The 17,111-nt window shown below is 53.5% G+C and overlaps 1 protein-coding gene and 1 long non-coding RNA gene across 2 annotated transcripts in view; both read right to left on the bottom strand.

Moving 5' to 3' along the window:
- Positions 1 to 4,764, bottom strand: LOC148043982 (uncharacterized). Its single transcript, XR_015697670.1, has 5 exons — positions 4,681 to 4,764; positions 2,398 to 2,668; positions 2,182 to 2,264; positions 1,395 to 1,562; positions 1 to 23 (listed from the first exon to the last, which is right to left on the bottom strand). It is a non-coding gene; the product is annotated as an uncharacterized LOC148043982 (long non-coding RNA).
- Positions 1 to 17,111, bottom strand: part of KCP (kielin cysteine rich BMP regulator) — a 59,367-nt gene that overhangs the window by 16,593 nt on the left and 25,663 nt on the right. The window contains 16 exon segments of the mRNA XM_087722511.1: positions 5,016 to 5,039; positions 5,041 to 5,088; positions 7,080 to 7,165; positions 7,382 to 7,558; positions 8,775 to 8,993; positions 9,993 to 10,067; positions 10,070 to 10,174; positions 10,297 to 10,338; positions 10,341 to 10,389; positions 10,562 to 10,644; positions 11,772 to 11,944; positions 13,278 to 13,371; positions 13,758 to 13,788; positions 14,070 to 14,122; positions 14,125 to 14,175; positions 15,659 to 15,811. Of these exon segments, the coding sequence (XP_087578637.1) occupies positions 5,016 to 5,039; positions 5,041 to 5,088; positions 7,080 to 7,165; positions 7,382 to 7,558; positions 8,775 to 8,993; positions 9,993 to 10,067; positions 10,070 to 10,174; positions 10,297 to 10,338; positions 10,341 to 10,389; positions 10,562 to 10,644; positions 11,772 to 11,944; positions 13,278 to 13,371; positions 13,758 to 13,788; positions 14,070 to 14,122; positions 14,125 to 14,175; positions 15,659 to 15,811 (1,463 nt within the window).

Here is a 17,111-nt window from a genome sequence, read left to right as displayed (position 1 = left end):
ACCTCACAGCGGACGTTCCCTTCCTGCAACACAGAGAGACGGGGGAGAGCATCAGTGCCACCCGAGGCCTCTTCCATCCCCTCCTTCCGGAGGCACAGCCCATATCCGGCCATTGTCAGGCCCGCCATCTTTAGCATCTTCGGTTAACTGGCATCTGTTGTGGCCCTCCAGCCGTCAGCAGAGCTGGCAGCGGATTCGGACAGTGAGGAGGTTGGGGAGGAACCTGGGCCAGTCCTGGAGTCTGGGGAAGGCTCTGTGTCGGAGGCAGAGAGGGGGCCAGGGCCGTCTGACAGTTATCAGCTGCCTTCGGAGTCAGACATCAGTGGGGCAGAAGAACAGCTGGAGCCTGTTCCCAGTGGGCGCATGCGCAGAGTTGCCAGACGATGGGAACAGCTAAAGAACAAGGGTCGACTTGGCAGGAAGGCCACAGGTGGACGGTGAATGGCCCCTCCCAGAGGACATAAAAGAGGAGCGACAGGGGAGTGGAGTTTGCAGGAGACCATTAGTTCGCTTAATTGGCTCATGGCTCTCCGAAACTCCTTGCCAAGTTCTGCAGAGATCGGCCTGGCATCTCTCCAAGCCAGATAAGGTCTGTGACCGTAAATCCTCCCTTGAAAGACTTTGTGAATGAGCAGAATTCACAGACATAATTAATAAAAGGGTTTTTTGTCGGGACCAGGAGTTGGCTTCGTGCTCTTGGGAAGCCTCGCTCAGAACAGTCTCCTGCCATAAAAAAAGGGACGGAAGCGGGAAGGAATTTCGGTGATAAAGCTTGGAGAACACAAACGGCAGGAGGGGAGACTCGTTGACAAGAACCGGAGGTGCCAAACCGGAAGAAACCAGCCGCCAAGGACACCTGGCTTGGGAACCGAATGCGAAACAGAATCCAGAGGCACCAAGAGGCATCAGGCAGGTTCCCAAACATCAAACCAGCAGGCACTGGTTTGGACTGGTCAAGGGAGGGGGAAGGACAGGGCATGGGGGGAAAGTGTAGCCTTTGTGCGGGAATACAGGTAAACCTCGACTTACGACCACAATGCCCCAAATTTCTGTTGTTAAGTTGAGGCTGTTGTTAAGTGAGCTTTGCAGTCTCCACTCATTTGGAGAGGCTAAACGGTCCACTCAGTGAACTGTTGTAGGCCGAGGACCATCTGTGCTTGGATCCAGCTTTATTTCTGCTGCAGCCGCTTAACTTCCGCACAAGAGCCTACCATCACTTCAACTCAATGGGAGTCGAGGGTCTTTCTTTCCCAAGGTCCAAGTTGGGGCAGGACTGACAGCAATCTGAATGGCCACCCAGTGCAAAAGCTGGGATTTCTGCCTGCGATGCAGAAGGGAACCCTGAACAGGCCGTCCTTCTCCTGCTGGGAAGCCGTGCCAAGGGCCAAACTCACCTGGCAGACGCACTGCAGGCACGACTCCGGCTGGAAGCCCTGCCCGTGGGCGTAGCGCTCCCCTTCGAAGATGCAATCGTGGCAGGTGGGGCAACAGGGGCCGGGAGCTGGGTGCGAGCAGAGCGTCGCTTTGCAAGGCACCGGCTGGCAAGAGGCTTCGCCCCCAGGCTGGCAAAGAGAGAGAAGGATAAGGGACCTCTTGTCATCTCAAGGGGGTGAGAAGAGTCCCAAGGAGAGGGAGTCTGCCCCAGGGGGTCAGAAAAGTCAAAATGGCAGCCAGGATGGTGTGACTGAATGGCGGCCAGTTCAAACAACTCTCCTAATTCACTACACCTAATGGACACCCCTGGTCCAACCCTGGATTGGGCTAGGATTGCTCCTCCCCCCCCCCCCCCCCGTCCAGCATGAAGCCCCTCCCTTCACAGGGGAATTCCGGGAGTTGAAGTCCAAGAATTGACTGGGGAAATTCACCGCTCTTAAAGTTCCCAAGGTTGAGAGACACTGCTCTGAAGCTGGGCTCTCCAAATGTGGCCCCTTTAAGACTGGTGGACTTCAACTCCCAGAATTCCTCAGCCTTCCATGTTGGCTGGGGGATGCTGGGAGCTGTAGTCCACCCCCTCTTAAAGCAGCCTTGCTTGAGAAATATGGGAATGGGGTTCTGCTGGTGATGATTATCTTGGTATTTTTCGGGTCGTCTGCACAATGGCACAGGCGTGGCCAGTCTCCTGACTTTTTTGACCTCCTTGGGTAAGGTGGGATCTGCAGGGCGACGGCACGAGGGTCTTACCCCACAGGAGCACTCGTGGCAAGGGTCCAATGCTGAAAGCCACTGGCTGCCTTCGGGGAACTCCCGACCTGCGTGCTGGCACACTGGGGCAGGAGAAAAGTTGGGGTGAAGCGCCTAGAATTTGGGGTACCCGCTCAAAACTGCTAACCGGCCATTGGGCATTAAGATCTGTTGAGTTTGCAGGTAGCATCTCCTACCACGGCGGGTGGTTCTTACCTTGGCACCGCAGGCAACATTCGCCGGGTTTTCGGCTGGGTTTGGCGCACAAGGCCGGCGGACACGTCACGGGGGCGCAGAGCACGTTGCCCCCGAGGCAGCTGCAGCGGCGGCAGGGGTCGGAGGGGGGCGTGAAGACCGCTCGGTTGGCGTATTCCTGGCCTTCGTAAAGGCAGCCATCACAGAGGGGGCAGCAGGCAGCACTGGTGGGGGGAACGGGGTGGGCGCATTGCTGCGGGCAAGGTTTGGGCTGGCACGTCACTGTTCCTGCCTGGGGAGGGAGAGGAGCTGGTGAGGGGGGAGGGCCAAGGCCGGTGGGCACACCCCCATGTTGAGAAGGCGCACGGAACGCTGTTCCCTTCCCATCAAAAATGGTCCCTATTTTCTACTTGCATTTTTGACCTGCTTTCGAACTGCTAGGTTGGCAGAAGCCGGGACAAGGAACGGGAGCTCACTCCGTTATGCGCTACTAGGGATTCGAACCGCCGAACTGCCAACCTTTCTGATCGACAAGGTCAGGGTCTTAGCCACTGAGCCACCGCGTGCTCCTGAAGCTGATGGTTTTCCTACGGACATTTCATGACCCAACTAGGTAACATCATCAGTGCCAGAAGGAGGGTGACGTTGAAAGGAGGAGGAGGAGGAGGAGGAGGAGGAGGAGGAGGAGGAGGAGGAGGAGGAGGAGGAGGAAGAAGAAGAAGAAGAAGAAGAAGAAGAAGAAGAAGAAGAAGAAGAAGAAGAGAAGAAGAAGAAGAAGAAGAAGAAGAAGAAGAAGAAGAAGAAGAAGAAGAAGAAGAAGAGGAGGATTATGGGGTCCTTGGTGCTCTCTGAGCTTGGCTATTTTCTTGCAGACATTTCACAACCCAAGTAGGTAACAGCATCAGTGTTAGAAGGAGGGTGACGTTGAAAGGAGGAGGAGGAGGAGGAGGAGGAGGAGGAGGAGGAGGAGGAGGAGGAGGAGGAAGAAAAGGATTATGGGGTCCTTGGTACTCTCTGAGCTTGGTGGTTTCCTTGTGGACATTTCACAACCCAACTAGGTAACATCATCAGTGCTAGAAGGCAGGGGATTCAGGAAGTGGAAAAGAAGGAGAGGAGGAGGAGGAGGAGGAGGAGGAAGAGGAAGAGGAAGAGGAAGAGGAGGAGGAGGAGGACAGCGACTGTGGAGTCCTTGGTGCTCTCTGAGCTTGGCTATTTTCTTGCAGACATTTCACAACCCAACTAGGTAACAGCATCAGTGCTAGAAGGCTGTGGGGTTTGCTCGTTTTATATTCAGCCAATGGCTGATGCCACCCTTTCAGGCCGGGCTCCTGCGACTTGTGCCCCCTTGCCAGAAAAGCCCCCGACTGGTGTGCCAGGAACCCCCAAAGTCCCTCCGTCAGCCTGGTGCTCACTCACCCGGCAGGTGCACTTGGGGCACGGATCCCGGGGCGAAGTGAAGACTTCTCCGCTCGTGTAAAGCTCCCCCTGGTAGCGACAGGTGCCCGGGCATTTGGGGCAGCATTGGCCAGGGGGCGTGAGGGGCTCCTGGCAGGGCACGGGAGGGCACGGAGTGGGAGCGCACGTCACCGTCCCACGCTGTGGACAGTACAGGACGCCTGTTCGAAGTCTAGAGAAGGACTCTCCAATTTTGGCCACTTTCAGCCTGGCGGACTTCAACTCCCAGAATTCCCCAGCCAGTTGAGCGGAAGTTGAAGTCCGCCAGGCTGAAACTGGAATTCTGGGAGTTGAAGTCCTCTAGAACAGTGTTTCTCAGCCTTGGGGACTTTAAGTCCTGTGGACTTCAACTCCCAGAATCCCCCAGCCAGCTATGCTGGCTGGGGGATTCTGGGAGTTGAAGTCCACAGGACTTAAAGTCGCCAAGGTTGAGAAACACTGGGGGATTCTGGGAGTTGAAGTCCACAGGACTTAAAGTCCCCAAGGTTGAGAAACACTGCTCTAGAAATTATCAGTCATCTGGATCACGGCTGGCCCAAAACCGGTGCTTACAATTTCTGGCAACAAAACCCTCGAAACAATGGCTTCGCTTAGTGACCCCCAGCGTCAGCGTTCTGCCTGATATTTGGATACGTGGTTCGGTTAACGACTGCAACATTAGCGCATAAAGACCACAGCAAAGTGTTGTTGTTGTTTTTGTGACATTGAAGTCACAAATTGCAGCTCGTGTCAAGGTCCTACAATGGATCGATTCAGGCTCCATTATGGTTGTAAAATGAGGACTAGCTGCGGTTTGCGCCCCCTCCCCTTATCCCGCCGCAATAGCCCCCTTCTGCCCGCACTACTGACCAGGCACTGGCAGTCCTCGCAGGGCTGGTGTGGGGAGGCAAAGCTCTCTCCGTCCCCGTAGTGCTGACCCTGGAACCTGCAGCCTGGAAAGGGGGAAAAGGGGGCCACTCAGAGTGGAAGTAAAGAAATCCCTTCTGGCCCTTTAAGAAGCTGGGAGGATGGGGAATTCTGGGAGTTGAAGTCCGGCCATCTAAAAGCGGCCAAGATTGGTCATCATTGTGATTTTTTCCCCCCTTTTCTTTTTCTGCTATGGATTTTAATGCAATTGAGGAAGGGGACGAGTGAGTGGACAGTAGCCTCTCTTGCAATCACTCACCCTGGCACAAAGGGCAGGCACACGGGCCGGGCACCGGATGGGGCACAAGCGGCGGGTGTGCAAAGTTTCTTCGTGCAATGAATGGAGCCCGCCTGCAGAGAGAGGAAGAGGAAAAAGGAGGAGGAGAAGGAAGAATGAGAAAGAGAGAGAGAATGAAAGAGAAAGGGAGAAAGAGAATGGGAGAGAGAGAAAAAGACAGAATGTGTGTGTGGGAGAGAGAGAGAGAGAAAAGGAGGGAGGGAGGTAAGGAGAGAGAGAGAGAGAAAAGGAGGGAGGGAGGTAAGGAGAGAGAGAGAGAGTAAAGGAGGGAGGGAGGTAAGGAGAGAGAGAGAGAGAGAGAGAAAAGGAGGGAGGGAGATAAGGAGCGAGAGAGAGAGAAAAGGAGGGAGGGAGGTAAGGAGAGAGAGAGAGAAAAGGAGGGAGGGAGGTAAAGAGAGAGAGGGAGAGAAAGGGAGGGAGGTAGAGAGAGAGAGAGAGAGAAGGAGGGAGGGAGGTAAGGAGAGAGAGAGAGAGAAGGAGGAAGGGAGGTAAGGAGAGAGAGAGAGAAAAGGAGGGAGGGAGAGGGAGAGAGAGAGAGAGAGAAAAGGGAGGGAGGTAAGGAGAGAGAGGGAGGGAAAAAAGGAGTGAGGGAGGTAAGGAGAGAGAGAAAGAGAGAGAAAGGGAGGGAGGGAAGTAAGGAGAGGGAGGGAGAAGAAAATGCTTTATTGGCCATGGTGTTCCCTTAACGACCACAAAATTTGTTTAATGATTTCAATGTTCATTTTACGACTATGGCACTCCCTTAACGACCAACATAAAATCAGCTGCAATCACACGATGACCCACTTAATGGCAAGCATGACTTACGGCCGTAATTTCTGGCACAATGACAGTTGTAATGCGAGGATGAGTGATTTGAGGACAGGACTAGTGAAAAATGCAGCCACGCAGAGTCCCCAGTCATGTGTCTGTGTGTGTGGGGGGGGGGGGGTTGTGTGTGTGTGTGTACACCAGATTCCAGCTGTTTGTGCAACAACAGGCAACTTGATTGCACCCCTGGGCAGTGTGAAGCCTTTTGTGTTTCCCTTCCTGGGGTTATTTTGGGCAGAGGCCAGGAAGCAGGAAAGGACTGGAGGCTTCCAAGGGAAATGTTGACCCAGCAAGTTTCTGTCCCCTTCCGAGGAAAAGGCCCTTGTGGCTGTGCCTGGGGGAGGCCTCACAGCCTCTCTTGCTGGCCTCCGTGGTTTCTCCCACCGGGGCAGCTTTTAAGACGGGGGGACTTCAATTCCCAGAACCCCCCAGCCCACAAACTGAAGTCCCCCCCCCCCCTCTTAGAAGCTGCCCCAGTTGGAAAAAGACAAATTTACGCGATGTGTAAAAGGAGCAGGTTTTGATTCTTTTTTTTTCTTTCTTTCTTTCTTTCTTTCTTTCTTTCTTTCTTTCTTTCTTTCTTTCTTTCTTTCTTTCTTTCTCTTTCTCTCTCTTTCTTTCTCTTTCTTTCTTTCTTTCTTTCTTCCTCTTTCTCTCTCTTTCTTTCTCTTTCTTTCTTTCTTTCTTCCTCTTTCTCTTTCTTTCTCTTTCTTTCTTTCTTTCTTTCTTCCTCTTCCTCTTTCTTTCTTTCTTTCTTTTCTTTCTTTTGTCTTTCTCTGCCCCTCTCTTTCTTTCTCTCCATTCTCCTCCCTCCCTCCTTTCTTTCTTTTTATTTCTTTTTCTTTCTTTCTTTTCTTTCTTTCTTTTTCTCTCTTTCTCTTTCTTTCTTTCTTTCTTTCTTTCTTACTTTCTTTCTTTCGTCTTTCCCTGCCCCTCTCTTTCTCTCCATTCTCCTCCCTCCCTCGCTCCTTTCTTTCTTTCTTTCTTTCTTTCTTTCTTTCTTTCTTTCTTTCTTTCTTTCTTTTTCTTTCTTTCTTTCTTTCTTTCATTCTTCTATCCTTTCTTCCTTCCTTTCTCTTTGTCTTTCTCTCCATTCTCCTTCCTTCCTTCCTTCCTTCCTTCCTTCCTTCCTTCCTTCTTTCCCTCTATTCTTCCTCTCCATTCCCCCTCCATCCTCCCTCCCTCCCTTCTTTCCTTCCTTTCCCCACCTTCTCCTGCCGACTGCCACACTCACCTGACAGGTGCACTCCGAGCAGAGAGGATCCCCTGGATCCGGAACGGCTTGCCCATTGGCAACAGGGACCCCATGAAAGGCGCAGTCTATCTGGCGAGAGGAAGGGAAGTTAGTGGAGGCTCGCCAGAGGCCTGGGCTTGGCTGTGGCTGCTGCCAGGCTGGTGGGCACCCAGGGGCTGGTTGAGGGCGGGTGGTGGTGGTGGTGAGGACAGCCCAGCCCAAAGGCCAGTGAGGTCCACCCCCTTTCCCTTCTGGCCAATCACGCCTTCCGCCTTCTCCGGCCCTCCATCCCTGGGACTCACCCTGGCAGGCGGGGCAGCACTGGCCGGGCGTCCGGAGAGGGTGGCTGCAGGGCGCCTGGAGACACGGTTTCCTGCTACAGGTGACGAAGCCGTCCAGGCAGGAGCAGAGGCCGCAGGGGTCCTGGGGGTCCGGGAAGTCCTGCCCGCTCAGGTAGCGCTGGGAGCCGTATTCGCACCCTTGGGAGAGCGGGAGGAGAGGAGGCTGCAGGAGAGGAACCCCCCCCCCCAGCTCCCCCCAAGAGGGACTTCCTCGGAGGTGAGGGCAGCGAGGAGGGAGGGCCGAGAGGGAGGGTCCCCAAAGGCCTCTCCTGCTCCGAGGAGGAGGTGGGCTCTTGGAAGGACCCTCTCTGCCCTCTGACATCCCCCTGGCCCACTAAGGCGGGAAGGTGGGACTAGAACTCACCGTCTCCCGGTGATTGGCTGAAAGTCACCCAGCTAGTTTTCATGCCTAAGGTGGGACTAGAACTCACCGTCTCCTGGTGATTGGACCAAAGTCACCCGACCAACTTTCATGCCTAAGGGAGAACTAGAACTCACCGTCTCCTGGTGATTGGCCCAAAGTCACCCGACCAACTTTCATGCTTAAGGCGGAACTAGAACTCACCGTCTCCTGGTGATTAGCCCCAAGTCACCCAATCAGCTTTCATGCCTAAGGTGGGACTAGAACTCACCGTCTCCTGGTGATTGGCCCAAAGTCACCCGGCCAACTTTCATGCTTAAGGTGGGACTACAACTCACAATCTCCTGGTGATTGGCCCAAAGTCACCCAGCTAGTTTCCATGCCTAAGGGAGAACTAGAACTCACAGTCTCCTGGTGATTGGCCCAAAGTCACCCGGCCAACTTTCATGCTTAAGGCGGAACTAGAAACCTAGTGATTGGCCCCAAGTCACCCAATCAGCTTTCATGCTAAGCTGGGACTAGAATTTCCCCGTCTCCTTGCTCTCCCAATACGGACCTGGTGCCTCGAGGCCTCAACCCAACTGATTCGGGGGGTTCATCCCTGAGTTTGTCAGGATTGGAAAACGCCCAGCTGGTGTTCAGGTCTCTGCCGCGCGTGTGTGGGGTGGGGCGCAGGTTCAGGGGTCCTGGAGCGCATGCACGGAAGTCACAGGTGCATGTGTGGGGGAGGTGGGGATGCATGGGGGATTGCGTGCACATGCGCAGGGGGCAGGGGAAGTGGGGGGGGGGGTGCCCATGCATACACGGGGCACACATGGGGGTCGTGCATGCATGGAGAGGGGGGGCTGCAGCCTGCCAGTCTCTTGGCTGGCACCCTCTGGGGTTGCGTTCGCCCGCGAAGCGCAGGGGAGGTGTTTCCCTCTCCCAGCCTCCGACGGAGGGAGAGGCAGGGGGGGGCTTATTTCCAGGGGGGGGGGGAAGGCGGTTACCCACCTTCACAGCTCTTGCAGCAGGGCCCGGGCACCGGGAAGGGGCACTCGGCCACAGGGCAGGCCTTGGCCTTGCACGCCACGCCCCCTTCCCAGCAGGAGCAGAGGCGGCAGGGGTCCTGGGGGTCCTCAAACTGCTCCCCGTTGGGCAGCTCCTTGCCCTGGTAAAGGCAGCCTGCAAGCCGAGGGCGGCAGAGAAGCGCCAGTGAGACCCTCAGAAGCGCTGGCAGAAAAATGCCCTGGCACTAGGGACGGGACTTACGACGACAACCGAGCCCCAGATTTACGTCGCTAATTTCGATTGGTGACCAGGGGGATGCGGGTGCGAAAAAACGGCCACGTCTCTTTTTTTTCACAGCCGTCGTTACTTAGAACGGTCACTAAATGATCATCATAAGTCGAGGACTGCTTGTTACACGCAGGGAGTCCTTGGCGTACGACCCCCAACGAAAGCCCCACGTTTCCCTCGTTAAGCAAGACCGTTGTTAAGTGAGTTTCGCCCCACTTTACGACCTTTTCCGCCACCGTTGTTAAGTGAACCACTGCAGTCGTTAAGTGAGGAAGGCCGTTATTAAGGCGAGTGGGGCTTCCCCCGTTGACTCGTCAGAGGGTCACAAAAGGGGGATCACGTGATGCAACCGTCATAAGGGTCCTGCGGGATTGGGCGGCCTATAAATTTAATAAATAATAATAATAAAATTTTGATAAATAATAATGCCAGTTGCCGAGCCTCCTGAATGTTGATCATGTGACCCTGGGGAGGCTGCGGTGGTCATAAGGGCGAGAAAAGTCATAAGTCACTTTTTCCCAGTGCCGTTGTAACTTCGAACGGTCCCTAAATGAGGACTCCCTGTAACCTGTGCCAGCCGTACCCTGATGTGTCCATGAAACTTTGCCCAGGAGGTTGGCACAGGCGGGCGGGGGCTCTGAAAGGCCTTGGGGCACCTGTCTTTTGGGGGTGTAACCCAATGCCCTCCCTTGGCAACGGCGCCCCCACTGGTGCCACCCTAACCCCCCCCCTCCCCGGGAGGCCCTTGGCATCCAAGTGGCCACGAGAGCAACGGCTGGCAGCCTTTGGGGCAGAGGCCAAAGCCCTCCGATGTGGGGGGTGCAGCCCTCTTGGCGGTCCCTTGCTTGAAGTGGGAGGAGCGAGCCCCCCGCCGAAGGGCTGGGAGTCCAGAGGTGGGCAAGGGCATCAGGGTGGGTGGAAGCTGCCCGTTACCATCGCAGGAGCGGCAACACCCCTGCTGCAGGGGGTTCGAGCACAGGACCGGCGGGCAGGGCTGGTGCTGGCAGTGATGGTGTTGTTGGCACAGAGACAGGTGCGGCATTTCTCCGAGGGGTCGTAGAAGCGCTCCAGGTGCTTGTAGGAGACCCCCAAGTAGAGGCAGCCGGACGGAGGGGCTAGAAGAAGGGGGAAGGGGGCTGTTGAGAGGCCTGGCACGGGGCTCCTTGGGCACAGATGCCCTCCCTGACCAAACCCAGCCGTTGTGGGCTGAGGCGCTCAAGAGGGTTGGGGGTCTTACCTGGACATTGGGGGCAGCACTCTTGGGGCCTCACGGTGGGCTCGGGCAGAGCACGGGTGGGCAGTGACGGGAGAGGCACTGCACGTGGCCATTCTGCCAAAGGGAAGGGAACCTGGCTGGCATCTCCTCGTGACTCAACAGCACCCTTGAGGTCATGTAGTCCACCCCCCACCCCAGAAGCAACCCTCTTCATCCGAACCGCTCTACTGGGGCTGTGGCTGTGCGGAGGGGCTGCCAACTCCCCCTGCCACCAGCGGGCACTCACAATGCAGTGACACTGCCGGCAGCTGTCGGTGGGGTGTGGGAACTCTGCCCCGTTGGGGTACTCCTTCCCAGTGTAGCTGCAGCCTGGAGAGAAAACGTCAGAATAAACAGAGTTGGAAGGGACCCCGGAGGTCTTCTAGTCCAACCCCCCCTTCTATACCATTTCAAACAAACCAGCTGCATTGTTTTTGCAAAACGGGGGATATTTTAAGGGAGATATTCCAGGGTGGCCTCACAAGGCTAGGAGTTCGATCCTAGGAAGAGGCAGATTTTTCTCTCTTTCTGGGCACAATAGAGAGAATTTATCTGCTGAACAAAACTCAGCATTGGCGACAGGAAAGGCGTCTGGCCAGGAAAACACTCAGCTGCATTCAGTTGCCCAAACTCCACCCCGCAAGGGATTATGGCTGTGATGGCAACCCATGGCAACGTGATTGATTGATTGATTTGATTTAATAAATTATAGGCTGCCCAATCCCGAAGGACTCCGGGTGGCTTATAGAAAATAAAATTTTAAAAAGTGAAAAGTTAAAAACAAACAGAGGAAAACAGATTAAAAGAAAGCACATCATGTACCCAGTCTAATCGGGGCTGCACCTCGGTCAAGCGGTCAACAGCCCCAAGCCTGCCAGAATAGCCAGATTAGCTATTGCGCCAAAGGTGGCACGCAAAACCAGGTTGGCTATTGTGCCAAAGGTGGCACGCTAAATTCTTTCTGTGCACCATGGCCAGCTGTTCTTCGTGGGCATTGAAGTGCCGGAAAATGTTCACCAAAACTGGCCAAAAAAACCCAGGCTGTTTTTAGACCGTTTGGGCTGTTTTCAGGCTCTTTCTGGCCTCCCCAAAACGGGCCAAAATAGCCAGAGAAATTGCCTGAAAAGTGGCCATAAAATAGCCCAAAATGCCCCCCAAAACAGGCATGGGCACACTGGCCAGATGGCCTTCAGGTTTCCGGCACTCCGGCGCACACACACACACACACATGTGCGTTCCGGTTTGAGCCCTTGGTGCCGCAAAGGTTCACCATCCGTCACTGGAGGTTTTGAAGAAGAGACTGGACAGCCACCTGTCTGAAACGGTATGGAGTCTCCCGCTTGGGCAGAGGGCTGGACTAGAGACCTCCAAGGTCCCTTCCAGCTCCATTCTGCTCGATTAAATCTCCACCGTGGGCGTTTCACACCGGGCAACGCTGGGAGCTTCTGCCCTCTTACCATTGCAGTTGTTCTGGCAGCAGGAGCCTGGCAAGGGGTGGGCGCAGAGGGGAGCCAGGCACTTCCGCGGGGTGCAGACCAGCTCCCCCCCGTGCAGAGGCAGCCCTGGCAGGGATCCAGCGGGTTGGGGACTTCCTCTCCATCCGGCACCACCTGGTTGTCGTGAAGGCAGCCTGGCGGGCGGGCGGGAGGGAGGAGGGGGAGGGGGTTAACATTCACACACCAACCCGCTTATTGGTCTCTCCCTCCCGGCTCTTCCTTTGATCTCTTGGTTTATGGCACTCATGGGCTGCCCATCTTCCTCTCCCAGGTGGCTCTGGGCAGGTAGAGCAATTAAAGACATTGTTCATATAAAAAAGAGAGTAAAGTCGTAGAGGGTTAAGAGCCATCTCAAAAATATGGATTTGAGCAGAGCAGGGAGCTCCAACACCCTTCCTTCCTTCCTTCCCTTTTCTCCTTCCTTCCACTTTTTACTCCTTCCTTCCTTTTTTCTTTTTCCTTCCTTCCTTTTTTCCTTCCCCTTTTCTCTTCCTCCCTCCTTCCCTTTCCTCCTTTCTTCCTTCCCCTTTTCTCTCCTTCCTTCCTTTTTTCCTTCCCCCTTTCTTTTTCCTTCCTTCTTTTTCCTTCCTCTTTTCTCCTCCTCTTCCCTTCTTCCTTCTTCCTTCCCTTCCCATTTCTCCTTCCTTCCCCCTTTTTCCCTTCCTCTTTCTTTCCTTCCTTTTCTTTTTCCTTCCTTCCCTTTTTCTCTCCCTCCCTTCCCTCCTCTCCTTCCTTTCTTCCTTCTTTCCTTCCTCCCTCCCTCCACTTCCCATTTCTCCTTCCTTCCCTTTTCTCTCCTTCTTTCCTCCTTTTTTCCCTCCCCTTTTCTTCTTCCTCCTTTCCCTCCTTCTTCCCTCCCTCCTTCCTTCCCTCTTTCCTTCCTTCCTTCATCCCTTCCTTCCTTCCCGCCTTCCTTCCTTCCTCTCTCCCTCCCTTCCCCTTCCCTATCCTCCTTCCTTCCTCCCTCCCTCCACTTCCCATTTCTCCTTCCTTCCCTTTTCTCTCCTTCTTTCCTCCTTTTTTCCTTCTCCTTTTCTTCTCCTAATTTCCCTCCATCCTTCCCTCCCTTCCTTCCTTCCTCTCTCCCTCCCTTCCCCTTCCCTACCTCCTTCTTTCCTTTCCTCCCTCCCTCCACTTCCCATTTCTCCTCCTTCCCCTTTTTCTCTCCTTCTTTCCTCCTTTTTCCTTCCCCTTTTCTCTCCTTCTTCCTCCTTTTTTCCTTCCCCTTTTCTTCTTCCTCCTTTTCCTCCTTCCTTCCCTCCCTCCTTCCTTTCCCTCTTTCCTTCCTTCCTCCATCCATCCCTTCCTTCCTTCCTCTCTCCCTCCCTTCCCTTCCCTATCTCCTTCCTTCCTCCCTCCCTCCCTCCCTCCCTTCTTCCTTTCCCTTCCACCAAATCTGGAGTTCCAGAGGGAGAGAGAGAAAGCAAGAGCTGGGAGGTGCCCCCTCAATCCCCTTCAATTACTCACTGGGGCAAGTAGGACAGCAGGATCCCGGCCTCCGCTCTGGGTGGGGGCAAGTCACCGGTGGGCACACAGTAGGCGAGCAGTGGACGGTGCCACCCTGCAAGAGAGGACAGAGAGCGGGATGAAGATCGGAAGGACCCTGTGATTCTGCTCCTCCTTCACCATCTAATCTTGGAGAGGCTCCAGTGGAGAGAACTATTGATAAAGAAATCTTCTATTGTTATTATTATTATTATTATTACTCTCCTTCTCATCTTTTCTACTAACTTCCTCCTAGTGGTATCTTAGGATTACATGACTTTGTTGTCTGTATGTAGATCTTCTACATCAGAGACAAATTCTTTGTGCGTCTAATATCACACTTGGCAAAATATTCTGTTCTGTTCTGTGTTCTCTCCACTCCGCCTGTTCTGTTCTCTTAAATTCTGATGTTTCCTTGGATTTTTTCTGGGGGAAAAAAAAAACCTTAGTTTTTCAACTAACCTGGATGTCGTGTTGTGCGAATGTAAGCAGGCTGCGGGCCGTGGGGCCAAAGGGCAGTGCAGACCAAGGGGGCATCATGCATGCCAACCACACGGATGGTGCGTTCAGATCAGCCACAGGCAAATTGCATCCTCGCTGTTACGTGATGGTGACATGTTGCCTCCTGCTCCTCCAGGCCCAGGAGGGGAAATTTGGGAGGAACGGAAGACCCCCCCCCCCGAAGAGCCAACAAAGGAGTTTGGGGTGGCAGCTTCAGGATTTGGGCTGCCAGGCGAGGGAAGGCGGGCAGGGAGAAGAATTTGGGGGCCTCACCTTGCACTGGCAGCTCTGGCAGGGGTTGTCCGGGTGGGAGAACTCTTGGCCGTGGCGTAGAGGCGCTGGTTGTAGAGGCACTGGTGGCATCGGGGGCAGCAGGAACCTTGGGGGGGGGGAGGCACAGCGGAAGCTGCTAAGAGACCCTCGCCCCCAACTCTCAATTTCCAATGGCTGAGCGCTTGTTGTCCCCCAGGTGGTGAGACACAACACAGCAGCACCCTGTTGCTTCAATGGTCAGGTGGGCAGCGTATAAATAAGTAAATAGGAAGGAAAGGAAGGAAGGAAGGAAGGAGGAAGGAAGGAAGGAAGGAAGGAAGGAAGGAAGGAAGGAAGGAAGGAAGGAAGGAAAGGGGAGAAATAAAGTAAAAGAAGAGAGAAAGGAAAGAGTGAAATAAAGGAAGGAAGGAAAGGGGAGAAAGAAAGAGTAAAAGAAAGAAAGATAGAAAGGAGAGAAAAAGAGAAAGAAAGAAAAAAGAAAGAAAGAAAGAGGGAAGGAAGGAAGGAAGGACCCTCTCTGCTCTGTCAGGTGAGTGTGACAGTTGCCACAGAGCAGGTGGAGAAAGAAAGGAAGGAAGGAAGGAAGGAAGGAAGGAAAGGGGAGAAATAAAGTAAAAGAAAAGAAGAGAGAAAGGAAAGAGTGAAATAAAGGAAGGAAGGAATGAGGAGAAAGAAAGAGTAAAAGAAAGAAGATAGAAAGGAGAGAAAAAGAGAAAGAAAGAAAGAAAGAAAGAAAGAGGGAAGGAAGGAAGGAAGGAAGGAAGGAAGGACAGAAGGACCCTCTCTGCTCTGTCAGGTGAGTGTGACAGTTGCCATAGAGCAGGTGGAGAAAGAAAGGAAGGAAGGAAGGAAGGAAGGGGAGAAAGAAAGAGTAAAAAAGAAGAAATGAGAGAAAGAAAGAAGGAAGGGGAGAAAGAAAGAGTAAAAGAAAGAAGAAAGGAGAGAAAAAGAAAGAAGGAAGGAAGGACTTTCTCTGCTCTGAGTGCACCTGTCAGGTGAGTGTGATAGTTGCCAGGAGCAGGTGGGAGAGAGAGAGAGAAAGAAAGAAAGAAAGAAAGAAAGAGAGAAAGAAAGAAAGAAAGAAAGAGTCGGGGGCTGCCAAATCAGGTATGGAAGAGGAACGGGGGTTTATTAGAAACTAAAATTCAAGAAGGACTAAATATCGTTTAATACACGATTTTCAAAAAAATGAACGGGCTCTTAGAAACTGAAATTCAAGGCCTGAATCAATCAATCAATCTCTCTCTCTCTTTCTTTTTCTTTCTTTCTTTCTTTCTTTCTTTCTTTCTTTCTTTCTTTCTTTCTTTCTTTCTTTCTTTCTTTCTTCCTTCCTTTCTCTCTTTCTCTTTCTCCCTTCTCCTAAAAAGCCTCTTTTCCTTCCTTTGTTTTCTTTAATATTGGCTTGGTTTTCCCCCTGACTCTGACAGAGCCAGAAGGCTGCTGTTGGCCAGTGCCCTCGTCCTGCCAACCCCCATTTATTTCCCCCTCCGTGCCCTCCTCCTGCAGCTGGGGCTCGATGCCACCGGATCCCAGGGATAAGGGTCCTGTGGGGGTTTTTTGGGGTGGGTGGGGGGCACAAAGGAACTCACCAAGCAGCCGGGCCGGATGCTGGCAGGTGACAGGGGGGCACTGGAGGGCACGGCACACCGTCTCCCCTGGTGGGCAGGTGCAGACTCTGCACGGGTCTCTCGCTGGTGCCCACTCGGTGCCATCTTCAAACTCAAGATCCTCGAAAACACAAACTGACAGCCGCCAGCAAGAGAGCAGCTGAGTCAAACTGGGTTTCATCCTGGCCAGGCTGCACAGCCCAAACCTGGATTCCTTTCCCACCACCTGAGTGTCCCCATGTTTTACAAGGCATTTGTAAATGAGATTTCTTGACAGTGAGAACAATGAACCAGTGGAACTCCTTGCCTCCAGAAGTTGTGGATACTCCAACACTGGAAGTTTTTAAGAGATTGGATGGCAACTTGTCTGAAAGGGTAGAGGTTCTCCTGCTTGAGGGGGATGGACTAGAAGACCTCCAAGGTCCCTTCCAACTGTTATTCTATTCTATTTATCTATTTTATTCTGTTCTATTTATCTATTCTGGTTTCTGACCAGCAAAGTCAGAAGTCAGATTTGCTTAACAACCATATGATTCACTTAACAACTGCCGAGGTGGCGCAGTGGTTAGGGTGCAGTACTGCAGGCCACTTCAGCTGACTGTTATCTGCAGTTCGGCTGTTCTAATCTCACCGGCTCAGGGTTGACTCAGCCTTCCATCCTTCCGAGGTGGGTGAAATGAGGACCCAGATTGTGGGGGTGATATGCTGACTCTGTAAACCGCTTAGAGAGGGCTGACAGCCCTATGAAGCGGTATATAAGTCGAACTGCTATTGCTGTTGCTATTGCTATCTGCACGGCTGTTCTGGGTTTCCCAAGAGCCTGAAGCCAACTCCTGGTCCCGACAAAAACCCCTTTTCTTAATTCTCTGTGAATTCTGCTCCTTCACAAAGTCTTTCGAGGGAGGATTTACGGTCACAGACCTTCTCTGGCTGGGAGAGCTGGGAGAGAACTTGGCAAGGAGTTTCGGAGAGTCACGAACCAATGAAACGAACTGATTGCCTTCTGCAAACTCCCCTCCCCTTTCGCTCCTCTTTTATTCCCTCTGGGAGGGGCCATTCATCGTCCACCTGTGGCCTCACTCCCAAGTCGACCCCTCTTCTTTAGCCATTCCCTTCGTCTGGCAGCTCTGCGCATGCGCCCACTGGGAACAGGCTCCAGCTATTCTTCTGCCTCACTGATGTCTGACTCCGAAGGCAGCTGATAACTGTCGGACGGCCCTGGACTCCTCTCTGCCTCCGACACAGAGCCCTCATCCGAGCCTTCCCAGACTCCAGGACTGGCCCAGGTTCCTCCCCAACCTCCTCACTGTCCGAATCCACTTCCAGCTCTGCTGGGGGGGCCACAACAATGACAGCCTAAGCCGTAAATCCTGGCTTATGATGCAGAATCTTCCCTGTCCAAATGAAAACTACTTTTCTGAAGTCCCTATCTAAT

This window comes from Thamnophis sirtalis, unplaced genomic scaffold (assembly GCF_051295495.1).
Source record: "Thamnophis sirtalis isolate CommonGarterSnake01/CBP01778 unplaced genomic scaffold, rThaSir2_p1.2 scaffold_9, whole genome shotgun sequence".
Classification (NCBI taxonomy): domain Eukaryota; kingdom Metazoa; phylum Chordata; class Lepidosauria; order Squamata; family Natricidae; genus Thamnophis; species Thamnophis sirtalis.
Note: the sequence above shows the minus strand (reverse complement) of the source record. Positions and strands in the feature narration are given on the sequence as shown.